Source organism: Lepidochelys olivacea (assembly GCF_965140295.1).
Source record: "Lepidochelys olivacea isolate rLepOli2 genome assembly, chromosome: 1".
In the NCBI taxonomy this organism is placed as follows: Eukaryota; Metazoa; Chordata; order Testudines; family Cheloniidae; genus Lepidochelys; species Lepidochelys olivacea.
Window position 1 is genome coordinate 303,539,115 of NC_140411.1, and position 20,081 is coordinate 303,559,195.

The following is a 20,081-nucleotide window of genomic DNA, read 5'->3' on the forward strand; positions in this document are numbered from 1 at the left end:
GGACTTCTTTCTTTTTAATTGAAAAAAAAAAACATAGGGTGAAGTGCTGGTCCCATTGAAGTCATAGGAGTTTTGCCATTGTCTTCAAAGGGGGCAGGATTTCACGCATAGCTTTATATCAATACAATTATTTCAAGCACGTTTGTACATATCTCCTCAGCTAAAAGAAAAGTTTGTTGGTGCTATTATAATTTAGTGACTAAACAAGTGAACATGCTCCCCCCCCTTTTATTTTTTTTTACTTCTGTTTACGTAAATTACTCCAGAAATGCAATTCCTATAAAAAGAGGGGATAGAATGGAAGCAAGGACTCAGGAAAGAAAGCTAGCAAGGTTGTTCAGTGTGGAAACAGGAGTTGTGACGTTTTTGCCTTAGCTAGGAAAATGTATTAAGTTGACTTGCTCTTGTCCAATGACAAACAATATGTTTCTCAAATAAGCCTGTGGGCAAAATCCTCCATTGTGTTGCACTGATTTTACACTAGTGCAACTCCATTAGTTCAAAGTTACACAGATGTAAAAACAGCACACACCATGGAGGATCAGGTCCAATCTGGAGGAGGAGGAAGAGGCTGTTTGCAATAGTTAACTATGGCCTGGCTTCTTGGCTGAACTACATCTCCCATGAATCACCACAGTCTCCCCTTTTGTTGAGTTTTTGAGGAGCACCGTGTGATTCCCTGGCCATACAGCATCATGGGAGAGGTAATTTGGCTACAGAGTAAAGCCCATAAAGGAAAATTGGGGCATGAAGCAAGTGAAATTTTCCACACAGAACCATTTTTGTGCACTTTCAACAAAGAGTTTTATTTTGTCAAGCACCCAATTTTCTGTCCACAAACAATTTCAGTGGAAAATTTTCAACCAGCCCTACTGAATGGCGTAACTGGCTGGGCAGAGATAGCATAGTAATTTAGAAACATAGCAGACAGTGGCTCATTCAGCAGGCAATAGGAAATTCAATTTCACTTGTCCTGACCAGGTTTCCAGTTGTTAGAGGATGCCAAACAGGAAGATTTTATTTGCCAGTCATGGAGCTTTGACCTTCTACTCACTTTCTTATTCTCCCCTCCCATAAGGGAGATGTAGTTTTAAACCTTCAAGCATTTGTGTAATACACGCTATCCAGGTCCTTTCAGGTCAAAAGGACCCTGAAAACAAGAACTCTTCCATGATGAGTAATTCCAAATTATTTTTGCTAATTTTAATCAATAATTCCTCTATTCATGCATGTAACAAAAGAAGGTCAATTCTAGGAAATAAATGTTCAGGAACTGTGCAAACACCTAAGGAAAATAACTGTGCTGGCCTGATAACCACTGATAAACAGGATATTTTAAATGGGTTGTTGTCAAGTTAAAAGTGACACCTTAACAAAATGTCACTCTCCCTTTTACTAGCATGTTAGGATTTTTTTAATTGAAAGAATTTCTAACCTCTTGGTTTTTACTAACTCTGCTTTTGATAATGAAAATAGACTAGCAGACATCCAAAACTAAAACAAAAAATGTTTTATTGTAATTTAAAAACAAAAAGCATGAAAACAATTCTATTAATTTTAGATTTGTAAAATCTTTTTATAACGCATACACTGACTTTAAACTGTCCCTTTCAACGTTGTGTGTGAATGCCAGGAGATTGTTTCAAATAATGGTAACCTAGTTCTGCCATGAAGCAGCTGACACCCTAAATAAAATGAACAATGTTCAGCAATGGCTAATAGACTATTCTATGCAGAACCCTGTAGGGAGCTACTACTGTGTTTAAACAAGAGAGCCAGCCTATTAAACTCAATCTGAGTAACACCAGTAGTTAAAACAAGTAATTGTTCTCTGCATATACTAGACAACACAGAAATTACTTCCCCATTTCCGCTCCACGTATTTTTAGAATAAGTGACTTCTATCTTATGCCTGAATGAAAGTGCCAGGCTGTTTAAGGACATTCATTTAAATCCTTGGGGGTAGTGAGCTGAAGTTTTACAGTGTTAAACACCAGTGAAAATTATATCTTTATCCTGCCTGAAAAGAAGCCATGTTACAACAATCTGTACAAGTTCAGATCCTTCTTCTCAGCCTCCTTAAATAGCTGAATACAAAATCACAACCTACCCTTTGTTCTTAACACACGCATTTTTCAAGTGAATATAGTTGGATGGAAATATACCCTGAAAGAGAAAATAGTTTAATAAATGCACAAAGTTTTAACAAGCTGCCTACTGTTAGGAGAGAACCTTGGTTTAGGCTAACCATTTCAGAGAAAAACTTGCACAATGTATAGAGTATTCTTTTTATCAGTGACACTATTTGTGACAAAAAATCCCACTGTGACTATTTAGTATATATAATATAGATTTAAATGATTGAAACTTCAAATACGAAGCTAAAAATGTGTATAGAATGTATAGAACATTGCAGCATAGCTCTTTGATAGTTAACATTTTTACTAAGTCCTATTTTAAGGGGACAATGACAAATAGTCTGTGGACAACATTTATCTATGACATCTTAAAATTGACATCTGGAATGGATTTTCAAAACACAGCATTTTTAATGACTCCATGGTTTATCTGGGATCTACTAAAGAATACAGTATTCTTTTATATTCTCTGGTAGCAAAGCAGCAGCAATTAACTACCGCCAAGCACTCCTTACAGAGCATTGTGATTTACAAGCAGGGCAGTAAACAAAAGCAGGCAAGTTTACACTAAAGAAACAACTGCAAGAGAAAGCCATGATGAGTTTTCCAAAAAGGAAAACGTTACTAGTTTTAACATGTTCAGATGGAAAATTTAAAAAAATAAATCCTTCGTGGTTTAAGAACAGTTGATGGTGCCCCGTTTTGCTATGAGACAGATTGTAGAATAGCTAGCGAAGAAGTCTGGCAGAGCAACGCTACCAGACCATGCTGCCTTCAAGAAGACTAGTTTTCAAGGTCAAGTTCAAAAAATCACCTTCATCCACAAAAGGTGACAACAGTGCACAAATGGCTAGCTCATTTCCTCACAGAGCTTGAGTCGTATTTAGGATGTCCCATTCATAACTTTTTTTGACACATCTGGTAGGGTACAAACTTACACTGACAGTAAGCACATGATGATCAAATGCAATCAATATTCACTTTAGGCTGTAGCTCAAATCCAAAATGGTGCAAGGGTAATTGCAAATGTCTTACAAACCAGATTAAGATACAAAAATGAGAACCCAACAGCACCAAAATCTAATTCCGAACCTACTTTAATGCAAAAAAGTGTAAAAATCAGAAAGAATAAGGGATCTCACTCTAGCATTATGACTTTCACTGGCATCAGGAAGTGTCATGTGCATTTGCAAGAGGTACAATAGCTATCTAATTGGGCTCTGAGGCTACACTGAGTCTGCACATTAAAGTCAAAGCATCTGATCAATACTATTTTCACCATGCATTCATGATAGCTAGCTCTCTAGAATTTCATTTAGCTTTCCCTTAAACCCCCAGGCTTAATTTATGCTGCCTAAACAAAAGCTAATTTTGCCAAGAGGTCTTGACATTCAAGGGGCTCACAGTATTAACATGAGAGTATTAAAAAAAAAATATAATCCATGATCAAGGATACTTCTGTCAACATTGATTTTAAAATATAAAACACCAAATACCATAGTATCTTATCAAACTGTGGCATTCCCATAATGGTAAATATCATATTCTTACACTCACCTATGAACATGTTTGACTGAATTCACATTTTTGTCAAAGAATTCAAATTATAGTTAGAAACATCTGGGTTTTTACCTTGATATTTGGGTTTTTTAAGGCAAATCCTCTGTACCAGCCTGTGGAGAAATAATATTTTTGGTTTTTTAGACATGTAAACCATTGCCATTTTCAAAAACTTGTTGTATATTTTTCTTTTGGAATGCTATGACTACTACATACCACAGTGTAATAGACTGCAGTCATTTTGAGTACATTCTGTGCATTGAAAAGTAATTTTTTAACTCGCTAAAGTATCAACTGAAATTGCTTTATGGCTATTTTCGGCTATATCCTCCAAATATGACCCCAACCATGCATCTTACTTTTTTTTTTTATCAAGCAACGTGTCGAATATTAAAGGTATTCCATTAACGGCTATTATGAACTATGATTATGCTGACCAGGCTAGGGCTATTAGCTACATTATTATACTAAAAATCCTAAAGAACCAAATTCAAAATAATTAAAGCAGATTTAATGCATTTTGTGACAAAGATTAATCATTCATGACTAACTAGATCAGCAGTTTAACACCCCCACATCTATGCCAACAAATGTATGTTATCTTAAACAACAAAAATATAGCTTTGAAAAACTGACTTTACGTAGGATCTTAAGGAGATTCTATGGAAGAAATGCAGTTTTATTTCCTTTATTTTAGTTCTGTACATACATTAAAATCAAGTCTAAAAATATTTTTATTCCAGGAGCCTCTATATCAAAACAGAAGTAGGTCAGGAATCTTTAACACTACTCTAGGATTTAAACTTGTAATTTGGCATGAAGTTTAAAAGCCTCCTGCTGAAAGTCAAGCTTCCCTGGGAAAAACCAAGAGAGCACAAAGAAAGTCACAATGAGACCTCCCTACTGCTTAACAATTATTTTCTCCCTGGATATTAAACAAACATAGACAAGAAACAAAAAGCAATACAGTTACAAAGATAAAACCAAGTCATTAGAATTCCTTTGACATACAGAAACATATGTAGGCTTGGCAGAATTTAATTTTTATTAGAATTTTCATGGATACAATCAATATTGATTTGTAAGCTTATTTTTAGCTAGTTATCAATTTAAATTTTCACAGCTGTGCAAATATTATAGGTTTTAAGCATTGTTTTATTTTTATTGATTTTAATTTTCACAGTTGTGGGAGCTTATGGTACGTCAGATAATTATTTAATGACAGCAGACACAGATTCAAAAAGCTTTATCACTATTAAAACACAAGCTGTCAACATTACATGTCAATATATACAAAGTAAATATTCTTAAAATAAAATTCTGAAGTACCATTTTTTCTACTTTGTCTATCTGAAAATTTCATAAGAATGGTCATACTGGGTCAGACCAATGGTCCATATAGCCCAGTATCCTGTATCCTGACAGTGGCCAATGCTAGGCTGTGACATTCTGTACTTCAGGGGAACACCCAGCAGCCCCATGTTCATCCTTATAATATGATTGTGTGGTATCTAATGCAAAGTGTGTCATATCGGGTGTCTTCGGAAGGCTCATGATGCACTGAGCATTGTTGTCATAATAATGTTATAGTAATCATGGTTATAGTAATGTTATAGGTTGTAATTTCATGAATATAGTTATGAGGCTGAGAGTGTGTCCTCATGGCTTAAAGCAAGCCCAGGCAAAAAACTTTCCAAGAGCAGAGGGGAAGTTCTCACCCCATCAGGGCATGTATGGGACAAACCCAGCCCAGCCTCACAAGAACAAAGGACACTGGCCTAGGCAACAACAAAGGATCTGTTGGACTCTCGAGTGAGTCATCCCACTTCCTTTGGTCAGTTTAGGACTGCAATGAGGTAATGCTCACCTGACTCTGAAGGGGGGGGAAGCCAAGGGGGAAGAAAGAACATGATAAAAGGGAGAGACATTTGCCATGATCTTCCTCTCTCTTCCACCTCCATCTACAGACATCACCACCAACCGACTGAAGCACTGATCAAAGGGGAGAGCCTGGCTGAAGGACAACCAGCCAGCCAACCTGAGAAGCATCTAAGTTTGTAAGGACATTGAAAGTGTTCAGATCAGCTTAGAATGCGTTTTGCTTTTATTTCATTTGACCAAATCCAACTTCTTGTGTTTTGACTTATAATCACTTAAAATCTATCTTTGTAGTTAATAAATCTGTTTGTTTATTCTACCTGAAGCAGTGCGCTTGGTTTAAAGTGTGTCAGAGACTCCCCTTGGGATAACAAGCCTGGTACATATCAATTTCTTTGTTAAATTGATGAAGTCCTATAAGCTTGCAACACCCAACGGGCATAACTGGACACTGCAAGATGGAGGTTCCTAGGGTTGTGTCTGGGACCGGAGATATTGGCTAGTGTCATTCAGTTGCACAATCCAAAGAGCAGCTTACATGCCAGAGGCAGTGCGTAAACAACCCAGGAGTGGGGGTTCTCACAGCAGAGCAGAATAAGACTGGCTCCCAGGGTCAAGGATTGGGGTGACCTAGCATATCACCAGTCCAGATAACACCAGAGGGGAACATCATATAGATACTGCAGAGGGAACGAACAACAGGCAATCATCAAGTGATCTACCAAGTCATCCACTCTCAGCTTCTGGCAATCAGAAACTAAGGACACACGGAGCATGGAGTTGCATCCCTGACCATCTTGGCTAATAGCAATTGATGGATCTATCCTCCATGAACTTATCTAGTTCTTTTTTGAACCTTCTTATAGTTGGGCCTTCACTACACTCCCTGTCAACAAGTTCCACAGGTTGACTGTGCGTTCTGTGAAGAAGTACTCCCTTTTGTTTGCTTTAAACCTGCTGCCTATTAATTTCATTGGGTGACCCCTGGTTCCTGTGTTGTGTTAAGGAGTAAATATCTCTTCTTAATTCACTTTCTTCACACCAGTCATGATTTTATAGACCTCTATCCAGGGCATGATTTAGGGGCAGGTGACCCAACCCAGGCAACACCAGAGGTGCTGGGTTTAGGGGGTTTGGGGTGTTCCGGACTCATAGTGCTATAAGGTATTCCAAAAGTTTAACAAATGGAGGGGGGGCACAGAAGACTCTCCTCGTCTGGGGCACCATTTGGTATGGGGAAGGCCCTGCCTCTATCATATCCCCTCTTAGTCATCTCTTTTTTAAGCTGAAAAGTCCCAGTCTTTTTAATCTTTCCTCATACAGAAGCTGTTCCAGACTCTTAATCATTTTTGTTGCCCTTCTCTGCACTGTTTCAAATTTTAATATATTTTTTGAGATGGGGTAACCAGAACTGCACGCAGTCTTCAAAGTGTGGGCATACCATGGATTTATATAGTGGCATTATAATATTTTCTGGCTTGTGTCATAAATATAAAGGGAAGGGTAAACCCCTTTGAAATCCCTCCTGGCCAGGGGAAAGCTCCTCTCACCTGTAAAGGGTTAAGAAGCTAAAGGTAACCTCGCTGGCACCTGACCAAAATGACCAATGAGGAGACAAGATACTTTCAAAAGCTGGGAGGAGGGAGAGAAACAAAGGGTCTGTGTCTGTCTGTAGTCGTCTTGGCCAGGGACAGAACAGGAATGGAGTCTTAGAACTTTTAGTAAGTAATCTAGCTAGGTATGTGTTAGATTATGATTTCTTTAAATGGCTGAGAAAAGAATTGTGCTGAATAGAATAACTATTTCTGTCTGTGTATCTTTTTTGTAACTTAAGGTTTTGCCTAGAGGGGTTCTCTATGTTTTTGAATCTAATTACCCTGTAAGATATCTACCATCCTGATTTTACAGGGGGGATTTCTTTATTTCTATTTACTTCTATTTTTTATTAAAAGTCTTCTTGTAAAAAACTGAATGCTTTTTCATTGTTCTCAGATCCAAGGGTTTGGGTCTGTGGTCACTTATGCAAATTGGTGAGGCTTTTTATCCAACATTTCCCAGGGAAGGGGGGGTGCAAGTGTTGGGAGAATTGTTCATTGTTCTTAAGATCCAAGGGTCTGGGTCTGTAGTCACCTAGGCAAATTGGTGAGGCTTTTTACCAAACCTTGTCCAGGAAGTGGGGTGCAAGGTTTTGGGAAGTATTTTGGGGGGAAGGACGCGTCCAAACAGCTCTTCCCCAGTAACCAGTATTAGTTTGGTGGTGGTAGCGGCCAGTCCAAGGATAACGGGGGTAATATTTTGTACCTTGGGGAAGTTTTGACCTAAGCTGGTAAAGATAAGCTTAGGAGGTTTTTCATGCAGGTCCCCACATCTGTACCCTAGAGTTCAGAGTGGGGGAGGAACCTTGACATGAAATCATAATCTAACACATACCTAGCTAGATTACTTACTAAAAGTTCTAAGACTCCATTCCTGTTCTGTCCCTGGCCAAGACGACTACAGACAGACACAGACCCTTTGTTTCTCTCCCTCCTCCCAGCTTTTGAAAGTATCTTGTCTCCTCATTGGTCATTTTGGTCAGGTGCCAGCGAGGTTACCTTTAGCTTCTTAACCCTTTACAGGTGAGAGGAGCTTTCCCCTGGCCAGGAGGGATTTCAAAGGGGTTTACCCTTCCCTTTATATTTATGACAGCTTGTTATCTATCCCTCTCTTAATGGCTCCTAACGTTCTGTTCACTTTTTTCATTGCCACTACCCTTTGATCAGATGTTTGCAGAGATCTATCCAAGCTGATGTCAAAATCTCTTTCTTGAGTGGTAACAGCTAATTTAGACCTCATCATTTTGTATGTATAGTTGGGATAATATTATCAGTTCTTACCAATTCTTATCAATGGAAATACTTTTTCATAGGTTTCTTTGTGCACAGTTAAATCAATATTTACTGACATTTACGAAAAAATCGAATCCTTTCAAGCTTAAACACATGCAAGCATTGATGTACATTTTTGCTTCATTTAAACAAAGAGTGATGGGACTCAAATTCACATCAGCACAGTAACAATTTATTAAAACAGAGAGTTTTAACCTGTGTACTTACCATCACATTTTTCTAGTATTTGAACTGTGTCTCCAATCTCCAATGATAAGCCATGTGGGACTGTTCCTCGAAAACTGGCTATCACTGAAAGAGGTATTATACTGCAGTTAATCACAACATTAAAAAAATCAGACGTGCTCCTTGTTATTAAAATTTTTATGCAGCAGGGAAAAGGAATGTGTTTAACATGGACATTTAATGAAAATTATGGAGTTGTGGGCTGCCTCAAATACACAAAGACCAAAGCATGTGATTTTTGTTAATGGAATGCCAAATGTAGAACTTGAAAAATCCACATGTTCACTCATAAAAAAATGAGTGGAAAGGCAGTCCTCGAGCCAAATCCACTGATTTCTGGATAATTTAATTTAAAAAATTAAAGTTTCTAGCCTTTACAGCTGTGATAATATCCTTTCAAATTGGAACTGATGCATTTCAGACTTCCTGAGTCTGCAAGACAGACAGCTCCAATGCTTGTATTGCTCCTTCTACCTTTGCCAAACATCAAGATGAAATTAACATATATTTGGTCCATGTAACTAAAGCTATTCAGGACCCAGTGGATAGGAAATGCTTGGAAAGCAACAAAAGCAGGTAATGAAGTTATTCACAAAGGATGAGATCCAAAAATAGAGAGTGGAAAAGAGAAAGTAGCAGAGACCTTTTTCCTATTCTCAGATCCCTTTCCACCTCAGCCAAGAGTAAAGACTCTAACCTCACAGTAGCATTGCAACTCTGGCAAAATGGAGGGAAGAAAAGAAAGACATTTTCTAGCAGCTAGAAGGGGTGGGCTTCCAATTTACAGAGCACCTACTAACTAGAAATATGTGAGTTGGAGCCCCAGACATGGTCCACAGACAACACAGTTAGAAACCCATGCATCCTTCCTCTTCCTAGTACTAGCTGTAATCAGGGGAGTACAGCTTCTCACCAGTGTGGTGTTCTTCGACCTAGCTAATAGCCCTCTGCCCCTCATGGTCTTAAGCCTCTACCTCTAGCTACCAGGTAATCCTCCAGCTAATACTGTGTTTGTTAAATTTTCAAGCCCTGCAAAGTGGATATGTTAGATGCACATTTTGAAGCAAGTAACGTTTTGTGAAGCACAGTATCAAAAAGGATTGTATTCTCTATTGTGGATTTTTTTTAAAAAAAATAACTTCAAAGTATATTCACAGACGCAATAACAGGACAGCATCCAAGTCTTACTTCATTGAGGTGGGGAGTTATGACACCTCACCCCATTGCGGCCGTGAATAAGTTCCACCTCAACTGTGAGTCCAGGTCTGGTGGGGAGTACAGACCCTGCTCTCTGTATACTGTACTCTCTGATATAAGCGACTGGGCTAGGCCCCTCCTCCTCCCACACACACCCTAGAATAAGTATAAGGGGTTTGACATGGAAAGGGATACAGTGAAGTACTTCCCCTCATAAGAAACAGGGAAGAAATTGTACCTCAGAATCTCAGTGTCTCCCCTGGCTACTCCTGGGTGATGCTATTCACATAAATGTGCTGGCTTTAGGCTGTGCCTAAAGGCGCAAGTTACCCCTTAGTGTCATATTTAAAGTTTAAAAAAAGTTGGTAAAGCCTGACAAAAACAAACTGCGATCAAAATCCAAAAGTCAAATCAAAAGCCAAATAGTGAGAAACCCCAATTATCCAGAAGTAATAAACTAGATGTTCACCCAAACAGCAGGTATCAGATGGGCTCTAGATCACCCTATGCACACAGGATTCTAGGTCCTGAATTAACATGACAAGTAAGATCAAGCAGGTTGTGACACTAGCTTATTAACCTAGGAGACTGATTTGATTCCTTGAAGTGCTAATAATCTTTCAGGACTTGATTTTGCAACCCATTAACTAACAGGAAAACCATAAGAAACTTATTAGGATAACAGCTAAACCAGAACATGCTACTGGATCAATTGACTGGTGGGGCATTTCAGAAGGCTACTTACAAGAATAGTAGTCAAAGAATGAATCTTAACATGTGTGGAAAAGAATAGAAAGTCAGAGAGGCAGACATAACAAAAGATACCGACACTAAAGGAAAAAGGAAACCACATGTACATATATGAGCTACTACCTCAGCCAAAGAACTGCAATAATCTCTAAATCCCAACTGCAAATTAAGTGTCCATTTTACAGCCTCTCGACTACACTTATTTGTCTGGTTTCCTGTAGGCAATGAGTACTCCAATTAGGACATAATGTACTGTCCTGCCTTGTGATCTTGTTGCACTTATCTTCAGAAGTGATTAGCTGTAAACAACCACTAGAATTTAAAATCCATTTCTGAGTCTTCACCTAAAAGTTCCAGGTTTTGATTCTGAAGCAGCATGACAAACCCTATCTTTTAGAACAGATACATCAAGTAGTAATAGTTTAGCCTAGGGAAACATTTTATTTTGATCTCATGCCCATTTTAAAAGGTCATACAAGAATTGCCCCCAGCACTAAACATCAGTTAACAAGAATTACCCAACTCTGTAGCCCACGAAGTTTTAAAGTATTTGTAAAAACAAAAGAAATACTGTGTTTCACTTCAGCTTAGTTATGTTCTGTATTGTAACTAAGAAAATCAAAGGTAAAATGAAACATACAAATATTGAATTAATCAGAGCTTAAACTGCTGTTTCCTTATATGACCAAGACTGGCATGGAACATTAATGGAATTAACTTGGTAATTAAGAAAACTATTTGCTTGTATAATTTCACACACCAGAAATTTAAGAGGGGCTTTCTTGTTGTTGTAGTAATTGTCCCAGGGAAAAATACATGGTTCAAGTTTTCAGTAGTTAAAAACAGCATCAGTTTCAAAAATTCTGCTCCACACACAGAGATACTGAGACTAAAACTTTTGAAAGAAACTTATGTCAATGGCATATTATTACATATTCCACCCTCAGCTTTGCACACAAACCATTGGATTCAGTGGAAATTGGATATATACAAGCACATACCACAGAATAAATGTCTTTCGGAGTCCTATATGCTGGATTGCTGGAGGGACAGGTTGTATGCTTTGTGGCCTTTGCACAGATAGAACACCCGATCTCACTTCTAAAGTTTAAATTCTTGCCAAATTTCTCTTTAAAGAATTTTAATGCTCCCAGATTCACTGACTTATATGGCTCCCAAGAGCCATAATTTCTCCCGCTATAAACAGCCTGTGAGCTTAGGTGGCCATCAAGGCAAGCCCAGAAGGTTGCCACATAGCCTGAACTTGTAGCACTGTGAACACTAGTTAAGCATATATACTTTTATTTATTATTTTTAGAAATGTAATTAACATATTGAAGTTTAATTTAGTGATTTTAGATCGCCTGTCTTTCTCCATAGTGCCTATGTGAAACATAGACTATCCTAATTTAGGTCTATTACAAGAAAAAGATCTATAAAAACTCAAACAACTGTCTTTTTTGCAAGAGGATGAAGGTTACTATAAATATTTGAGTAAGAGAATAATTTGCTAATGATAGCTTACTCATCTAAAGCAAATGAGTTGAGTATTTATTTTTCAACTAATTCTTTTGTAAAGATGTGGGGCTAACAAAAACATTAAGTAGGGAGGATATTTCAACAAGCACCAAGGGATTTAGGAGCATGAGTTCCACTGAGAATCAATAGGACTTGTGCTCCTAAATCCCTTTGTTGCTTTTGAAAACTTCCCTAGAATGACCAGGACCATTTCGTCAATGGCACTTGTTTAAATAGAAGTGTCCTTAGGTTACAAAGGCTACCAAAAGTGACTCTGCATTTACAATGTAGTTGAAATAAAAATCAGAGTATGATTGGAATTAACACAAAGACAATAACTGCAGGAATATATTGATCTTTTCACTTTTAGTGTAACAGTAACAAATAGTACTGACTGTAATTTGCTCTTCAAAAACCAACATATCCTGTCACATTTTTGTTTTGTTCTATTATTGTGACTGATTTTGTTTGACGCTAAGTTTCTTGGATGTCATACATTCTTGGGGATCGGAGAAACACTTGATTTTTTTAATACGTAAGTTTTAACATTAGAAACTTTTCAGGAAAAGTAACAACTAAAACTAATACATAGTGGAGAAAAAAACAGAAATCTTTTTGAAACACAGATGGAACAAAATTGTACCTCGATACATCTGGTAAAGGGGTATTCTGTAAAGTATCACGGAGAAGAAAGAAGAAAGGAGGCTACCACCTGTCCTACTGAGCCAGCACATTTGCCTGTTCCATTCCCAGAATACTGGCAGAATTCTAACAGAGGTCTTGCATCAAGGTCAGATTCAATATAACCAGTGTGTGTTCCTAGCAGCACCGCTCAAAGGAAACTAAAAGTGCATTGCAGAGAGGCAGAGAATTTAAAGTAAAGCACAAAAATCCCCAAACTATTATACACAGAAAAGTCAATCTGCTTTTAAAAAGGTTAGCTTTATTTGCTACATTTATAGTACTCTGTCATTTAGAATTGGCTGCCACTTAATGTTCTGTGTTTGTGGAAAATATATAAAATGTGAAGGCATTTGTGGAAAGGGCCCTCAGGCTCGTCTCTAAAAAGTAGTCTCTCATGTAAGGATTATGCCAAGGTGGTGCTCAATGTCTTGAGGCAGGGACATAAGAGTCTTGACTAATCTATGGTACGGCTTTAATGCATCACCCTTTCTTTCCTTGCTGCATATAAGCTCTTTGTGGCAGGAATTTGCCATATGATTTTGTAAAGTAGCTACGATGTGTTGTCATAAATAAAACTCATTGTTTAACTGCAGTCAGTACTTTGAAACTTAAGTGAGGCATATCTGATAGAGAGCAAACTGTAAATATTTGAAGGAAATAAAATGCAACAAAAAAGCTGCTAAGCATTTTGTAGAAGCCTAAAAAAGAATCACTTGCAAAATATGCTATATTTCATTTCTGATGTGAACACCACACACAAAGTATCGGCCTCTCTTATGCATTGCAGCATGTTTGCTGGAGATGGCCCTTGTCTCATGCACCAGGGAAAATAAAGGAAGGAATCCCTCTTCTTTCTAAAGCTGTAAGGGCTGGGCCCTAGCTGACAAGTAAAGCCTTTCCTTTTTGTTGGGGAGTTAGCTGATATTGCAACTTTTACTTCATAAACTGTGTGAGAAACCAAATAGGTTTCCCTAAATTGATTCTAAGAAGTTTGTGAGGGAGAAGCATCTACTGTAATTTCCAACGTGGTGTGTGTATTTTGTGTGTGTGCTGTTTGAGAAAATCATGAGTCTGCACTGACAAAAATAATGCAATTGGGATACAAATACCAAAAATCACAAAGCTTCTTTAGGTTTAAGTTAATGCCATCAATTAAGAAGGGGAGGGGAGAACTTTCCTGTGTCTTCACACCTTAAAAGGCTTCCCTCTTGCTACATGTGCAACTCATCCCCCCAAAAAGAAATCCTCCAAATACCACTTTACCTACACTTACATACCTCTGGTGACTATACTGTGCCCTACTTTTAAATGCTGTAGCCTGGGGGAGTGCAAATCTGGTTCAATCACCTCTCATGGCCTTTGATTGCTTTGCACAGCAGAGAGCCATCCACAATACTGAACATCTGCTGCCTGCCCATGCACCACTACGTCCCTCCACTGGAGGCTGAAGCTGCCTCCTCTCCTTGTGACCTTAACTGCAAGTTCTTCTGCCTCCTCTCCCCCCACTAGCTCTGTTTTTAGGGAATAGAGAAAGGAAGCATCATATGGACCTGGAAAAGCAGTGTTGCACGAGTCTAAATTTAGCTTTGTGAGCATGTGTATACGCAACTACAGATGACAAGACATGCAATGGTGGTGGCAGCAGCAACCTGGCAGAGATTATTTGTATTATGGTAGCACAGACCAGGGGTCTCACTGTATAGAAAGAAACAGTCCCTGTCCCAAACATCTAAACAGAGAAGGACAAAAGGTGGGAGGGAAAACAGAGGCAGAGAGGGACACGCGGCAGGCTGTGGCAGAGTTGGGAACAGAACCCAGTTCAGCGCCCTATCCAAAAAACACTACCTCCCCTAGAACAGGAGCAAATGGAGCAGCTGAAAGATATTTGAGACTGATGAGGTAGTGGGGGTGTTAAAAAACTGATTTGGTGAGAGGTTGTGTTAAGGCAAACGGACTAGTTCCTTGTCTGGGGGACTTAGACTGGAGGAAGCGGCTCTGTTGTGTTGGAGAAGCAATCAATGGATTTCAAGCAGGACTAGATGGCGGTGCAGCAGGGCTAAGGCAGGCTCCCTGCCTCCGTGCGGCTCCCCGAAGAGGCCAGCTCCTAGGTCCAGGGGCGGCCATGCTGCCCCTGTTGCAAGTGCTGTCTCCACAGCTCCCATTAGACAGGAACCCCCCTGACCCCTCCGCCTAGGAGCCGGACATGCCGACTGCTTCTAGGAGGAGCACGGAACCAGAGCAGGCAGGGAGCCTGCCTTTGCCCCACTGTGCCACCACCTGGGAGTGGCCTGAGGTAAGCACGGTCCCTGGAGCCAGCACCCCAACCCCTGCCCCAGCCCTGATCCCATTCCTGCACCCTAAACCCCTCATCCCCAGCCCCACTCTGGAGCCCACAGCCCCATCCACAACCCCCTGCCCCAGCCCAGTGAAAGTGAGTGAGGTGGGAGAGCGAGCGATGGAGAGAGCGGGGGTGGAGCGAGTGGGGGTTGGGGCCTCAGAGACGGGACAGGGCAAGAGTGTTTGGTTTTGTGAGATTAGAAAGTTGGCAACCCTAATCAGCTATCTGGACTCAAAAATAATATGTAGGCAAAGTCATTAGCTTTATCCGAAATCTGTCTTCTGATTGTCTGAAAAAGCTCAATGGTATCTTCCCCACCCTTAGTCCCTTATGCTAGTGGAGCACTGGCTACCCATAGAGATGAGTTTAGCACTAAATCTTGCACACGGACAAATACACAGCTGAGACTAGAGTACTCCCTCTCCCTCCCCTTCCCCCTTTCATTACTTTAATTCAGCAAGGTTATCTTCTGTCAGATTCTTGGCTAAAATTCTGACGGACATAAACACAACGGATGTTTCTAGCTGGAATCAGCTAAAAGCAAACATAAAAAGCTGTTCTAGAGACCATTCTAACCAGGATGCAAAATTCAGAGTGCTGCAATCAAATAAACCGCAGTCAGTCTTTGTCTCACTTCTGAACTAGACAGGAGAATTTTTTGCATCTGCTGGTGGAAGGAGAGAGAGAAGGAAAGGCTGTTCTCTAACCCATACAGTAAGTGCTGACCTTTCAATTTGTTAGTGGTTAGCACCTGATGTCCATTAAAGTCAACAGAGCTTGAGAAGACAAGGCTCATACAGGAGAGGTCAAGGCCCACCTGGCCTGGAAATGCAATAGTTCAGCACTTGTCTGACTAACTTTCATCAGCAGAGCTCCTATTAAGTCCTAACCTGACTCTAAATAGCCTCTTTGCTGAGTGAATCTCCCCCATTCTCTCTCTGGCACATCTTAACCCCAAAAGTGAAGAGCTATATACAAATTATACCCATCTTGTACTTGTGGGGTGGACCTTGCCAGTGAAAGTTGCATGCCTAAATACCTGTATCCATTTTGTAAAACTGAGAAGGTATGAGACACAGCGCATCAATTCCTTATTTTTCAAGCATTGTTAGAATACTTTGTTCACTCTTATACACACCAATTTTTCCTTTCAATCAAAGCATTTTCAGGAACTTCCAGGACAAGAGAACGCCCCTTGCACAATGGTTTGGTCGGTTCCCTCAAGATTTTTGCTTATCGCCAGAATTTTTACCAACTTTTCCCTCTGATTCCCCCAGCTAATGAGTTCCCCACTGTCTCTAGCATATCAAGTGTAGAATACCTGCTTTAATTGTTAACCCAAAAGGAATGGATGCCAGCCTACATCATCACATATGGCATGATTCAACATGCATCAACAGTGTTCCCAACAGTGAAATTCTACCCACCGTGACTTTTACGCTGGCAAGTATATTAGTTTTTTAAAGCCTTTTACTTCACTTAGACTTCTCATACCACTGATGAAGTCAGCAATTTTGATCCTGCTGAGTTTGTGAAAGACAAATTTCTTGGTTTATATTTGTTTCTGAAATAGAGACAAAACAACATTCCTTACAGGCCTGAGCACTCAAACAGCCTCTGAAGCCTGCAGGCACGTTGATGAAGCTCATCAGCAGGAAAGTCTGCCTGTGACCAATCTCCTTCATAACAGTAGGCATTACTGTATGCAAAAATCTCAGAGATTTCTAAGGTGAGCTAGATGCAACTGAATGCAAAGACCCCATGCAACTTGAAGGCAGTAAAGTGGCTAAATAAAACTCACGGCACCCAGCTGGCTCAATAACCTATACTTTACATTAGGTATGTCTACACTACGGAATAAGGTCGAATTTATAGAAGTCGGTTTTTTAGAAATCGGTTTTATATATTCGAGTGTGTGTGTCCCCACAGAAAATGCTCTAAGTGCATTAAGTGCATTAACTCGGCGGAGCGCTTCCACAGTACCGAGGCTAGAGTAGACTTCCGGAGCGTTGCACTGTGGGTAGCTATCCCACAGTTCCCGCAGTCTCCGCTGCCCATTGGAATTCTGGGTTGAGATCCCAATGCCTGATGGGGCTAAAACATTGTCGCGAGTGGTTCTGGGTACATATCGTCAGGCCCCCGTTCCCTCCCTCCCTCCCTCCGTGAAAGCAACGGCAGACAATCGTTCCGCACCTTTTCTCTGTGCGGACGCCATACCAAGGCAAGCATGGAGGCCGCTCAGCTCACTTTGGCAATTAGGAGCACATTAAACACCACACGCATTATCCAGCAGTATATGCAGCACCAGAAACTGGCAAAGCGATACCGGGCAAGGAGGCGATGTCAGCGCGGTCACGTGAGTGACCAGGACATGGACACAGATTTCTCTGAAAGCATGGGCCCTGCCAATGCATGCATCATGGTGCTAATGGGGCAGGTTCATGCTGTGGAACGCCGATTCTGGGCTCGGGAAACAAGCACAGACTGGTGGGACCGCATAGTGTTGCAGGTCTGGGACGATTCCCAGTGGCTGCGAAACTTTTGCATGCGTAAGGGCACTTTCATGGAACTTTGTGATTTGCTTTCCCCTGCCCTGAGGCGCATGAATACCAAGATGAGAGCAGCCCTCACAGTTGAGAAGCGAGTGGCGATAGCCCTGTGGAAGCTTGCAACTCCAGACAGCTACCGGTCAGTTGGGAATCAATTTGGAGTGGGCAAATCTACTGTGGGGGCTGCTGTGATGCAAGTAGCCCACGCAATCAAAGATCTGCTGATATCAAGGGTAGTGACCCTGGGAAATGTGCAGGTCATAGTGGATGGCTTTGCTGCAATGGGATTCCCTAACTGGTGGGGCTATAGACGGAACCCATATCCCTATCTTGGCACCGGAGCACCAAGCCGCCGAGTACATAAACCGCAAGGGGTACTTTTCGACAGTGCTGCAAGCTCTGGTGGATCACAAGGGACGTTTCACCAACATCAACGTGGGATGGCCGGGAAAGGTGCATGATGCTCGCATCTTCAGGAACTCTGGTCTGTTTCAAAAGCTGCAGGAAGGGACTTTATTCCCAGACCAGAAAATAACTGTTGGGGATTTTGAAATGCCTATATGTATCCTTGGGGACCCAGCCTACCCCTTAATTCCATGGCTCATGAAGCCGTACACAGGCAGCCTGGACAGTAGTCAGGAGCTGTTCAACTACAGGCTGAGCAAGTGCAGAATGTTGGTAGAATGTGCATTTGGACGTTTAAAGGCGCGCTGGCGCAGTTTACTGACTCGCTTAGACCTCAGCGAAACCAATATTCTCACTGTTATTACTGCTTGCTGTGTGCTCCACAATATCTGTGAGAGTAAGGGGGAGACGTTTATGGCGGGGTGGGAGGTTGAGGCAAATCGCCTGGCTGCTGGTTATGCGCAGCCAGACACCAGGGCGGTTAGAAGAGCACAGGAGGGCGCGGTACGCATCAGAGAAGCTTTGAAAACCAGTTTCATGACTGGTCAGGCTACTGTGTGAAAGTTCTGTTTGTTTCTCCTTGATGAAACTCCCCGCCCCTTGGTTCACTCTACTTCCCTGTAAGCTAACCACCCACCCCTCCTCCCTTCAATCACCGCTTGCAGAGGCAATAAAGTCATTGTTGCTTCACATTCATGCATTCTTTATTCATTCATCACACAAATAGGGGGATGACTACAAAGGTAGCCCAGGAGGGGTGGTGGAGGAGGGAAGGAAAATGCCACACAGCACTTTAAGCACAGCACTTTAAAAGTTTACAACTTTAAAATTTATTGAATGACAGCCTTCTTTTTTTTGGGCAATCCTCTGTGGTGGAGTGGCTGGTTGGCCGGAGGCCCCCCCACCGCGTTCTTGGGTGTCTGGGTGTGGAGGCTATGGAACTTGGGGCGGAGGGCGGTTGGTTACAGACGGGCTGCAGTGGCAGTCTGTGCTCCAGCTGCCTTTGCTGCAGCTCAACCATACACTGGAGCATACTGGTTTGGTCCTGCAGCAGCCTCAGCATTGAATCCTGCCTCCTCTCATCACGCTGCCGCCACATTTGAGCTTCAGCCCTGTCTTCAGCCCGCCACTTACTCTCTTCAGCCCGCCACCTCTCCTCCCGGTCATTTTGTGCTTTCCTGCACTCTGACATTATTTGCCTCCACGCATTCGTCTGCGCTGTCAGTGTGGGAGGACAGCATGAGCTCAGAGAACATTTCATCACGAGTGCGTTTTTTTTTCTTTCTAAGCTTCACTAGCCTCTGGGAAGGAGAAGATCCTGTGATCATTGAAACACATGCAGCTGGTGGAGAAAAAAAAAGGGACAGCGGTATTTAGAAAGACACATTTTATAAAACAGTGGCTACACTCTTTCAGGGTAAACCTTGCTGTTAACATTACATACATAGCACATGTGCTTTCGTTACAAGGTCGCATTTTGCCTCCTCCCACCGCGTGACTACCCCCTCAACCTTCCCCCCTCCCTGTGGCTAACAGCGGGGAACATTTCTGTTTAGCCACAGGCAAACAGTCCAGCAGGAATGGGCTCCTCTGAGTGTCCCCTGAAGAAAAGCACTCTATTTCAACCAGGTGACCATGAATTATATCTCACTCTCCTGAGGACAACACAGAGAGATAAAGAACGGATGTTGTTTGAATGCCAGCAAACATACACTGCAATGCTTTGTTCTACAATGTTTCCCCAGTACGTGTTACTGGCCTGGAGTGGTAAAGTGTCCTACCATGAAGGACGCAATAAGGCTGCCCTCCCCAGAAACCTTTTGCAAAGGCTTTAGGACTACATCTAGGAGAACCGCAAATGCCAGGGCAAAGTAATCCTTTCACATGCTTGCTTTTAAACCATGTATAGTATTTTAAAAGGTACACTCACCAGAGGTCCCTTCTCCGCCTG

General features: G+C 41.2%; 1 protein-coding gene across 4 annotated transcripts in view; it reads right to left on the minus strand.

The window, feature by feature from the left end:
* The window catches only part of DOCK4 (dedicator of cytokinesis 4), a 420,789-nt gene that overhangs the window by 259,113 nt on the left and 141,595 nt on the right, over window positions 1–20,081 (minus strand). For all 4 annotated transcript variants that reach the window (XM_084616809.1, XM_084616807.1, XM_084616808.1 and 1 more), the window contains exons 2-4: window positions 8,672–8,755; window positions 3,771–3,811; window positions 2,111–2,166 (exon numbers count right to left, since the gene is read on the minus strand). In XM_084616809.1, the coding sequence (XP_084472935.1) occupies window positions 2,111–2,166; window positions 3,771–3,811; window positions 8,672–8,755 (181 nt within the window). The remainder of the gene's footprint in view (window positions 1–2,110; window positions 2,167–3,770; window positions 3,812–8,671; window positions 8,756–20,081) is intronic.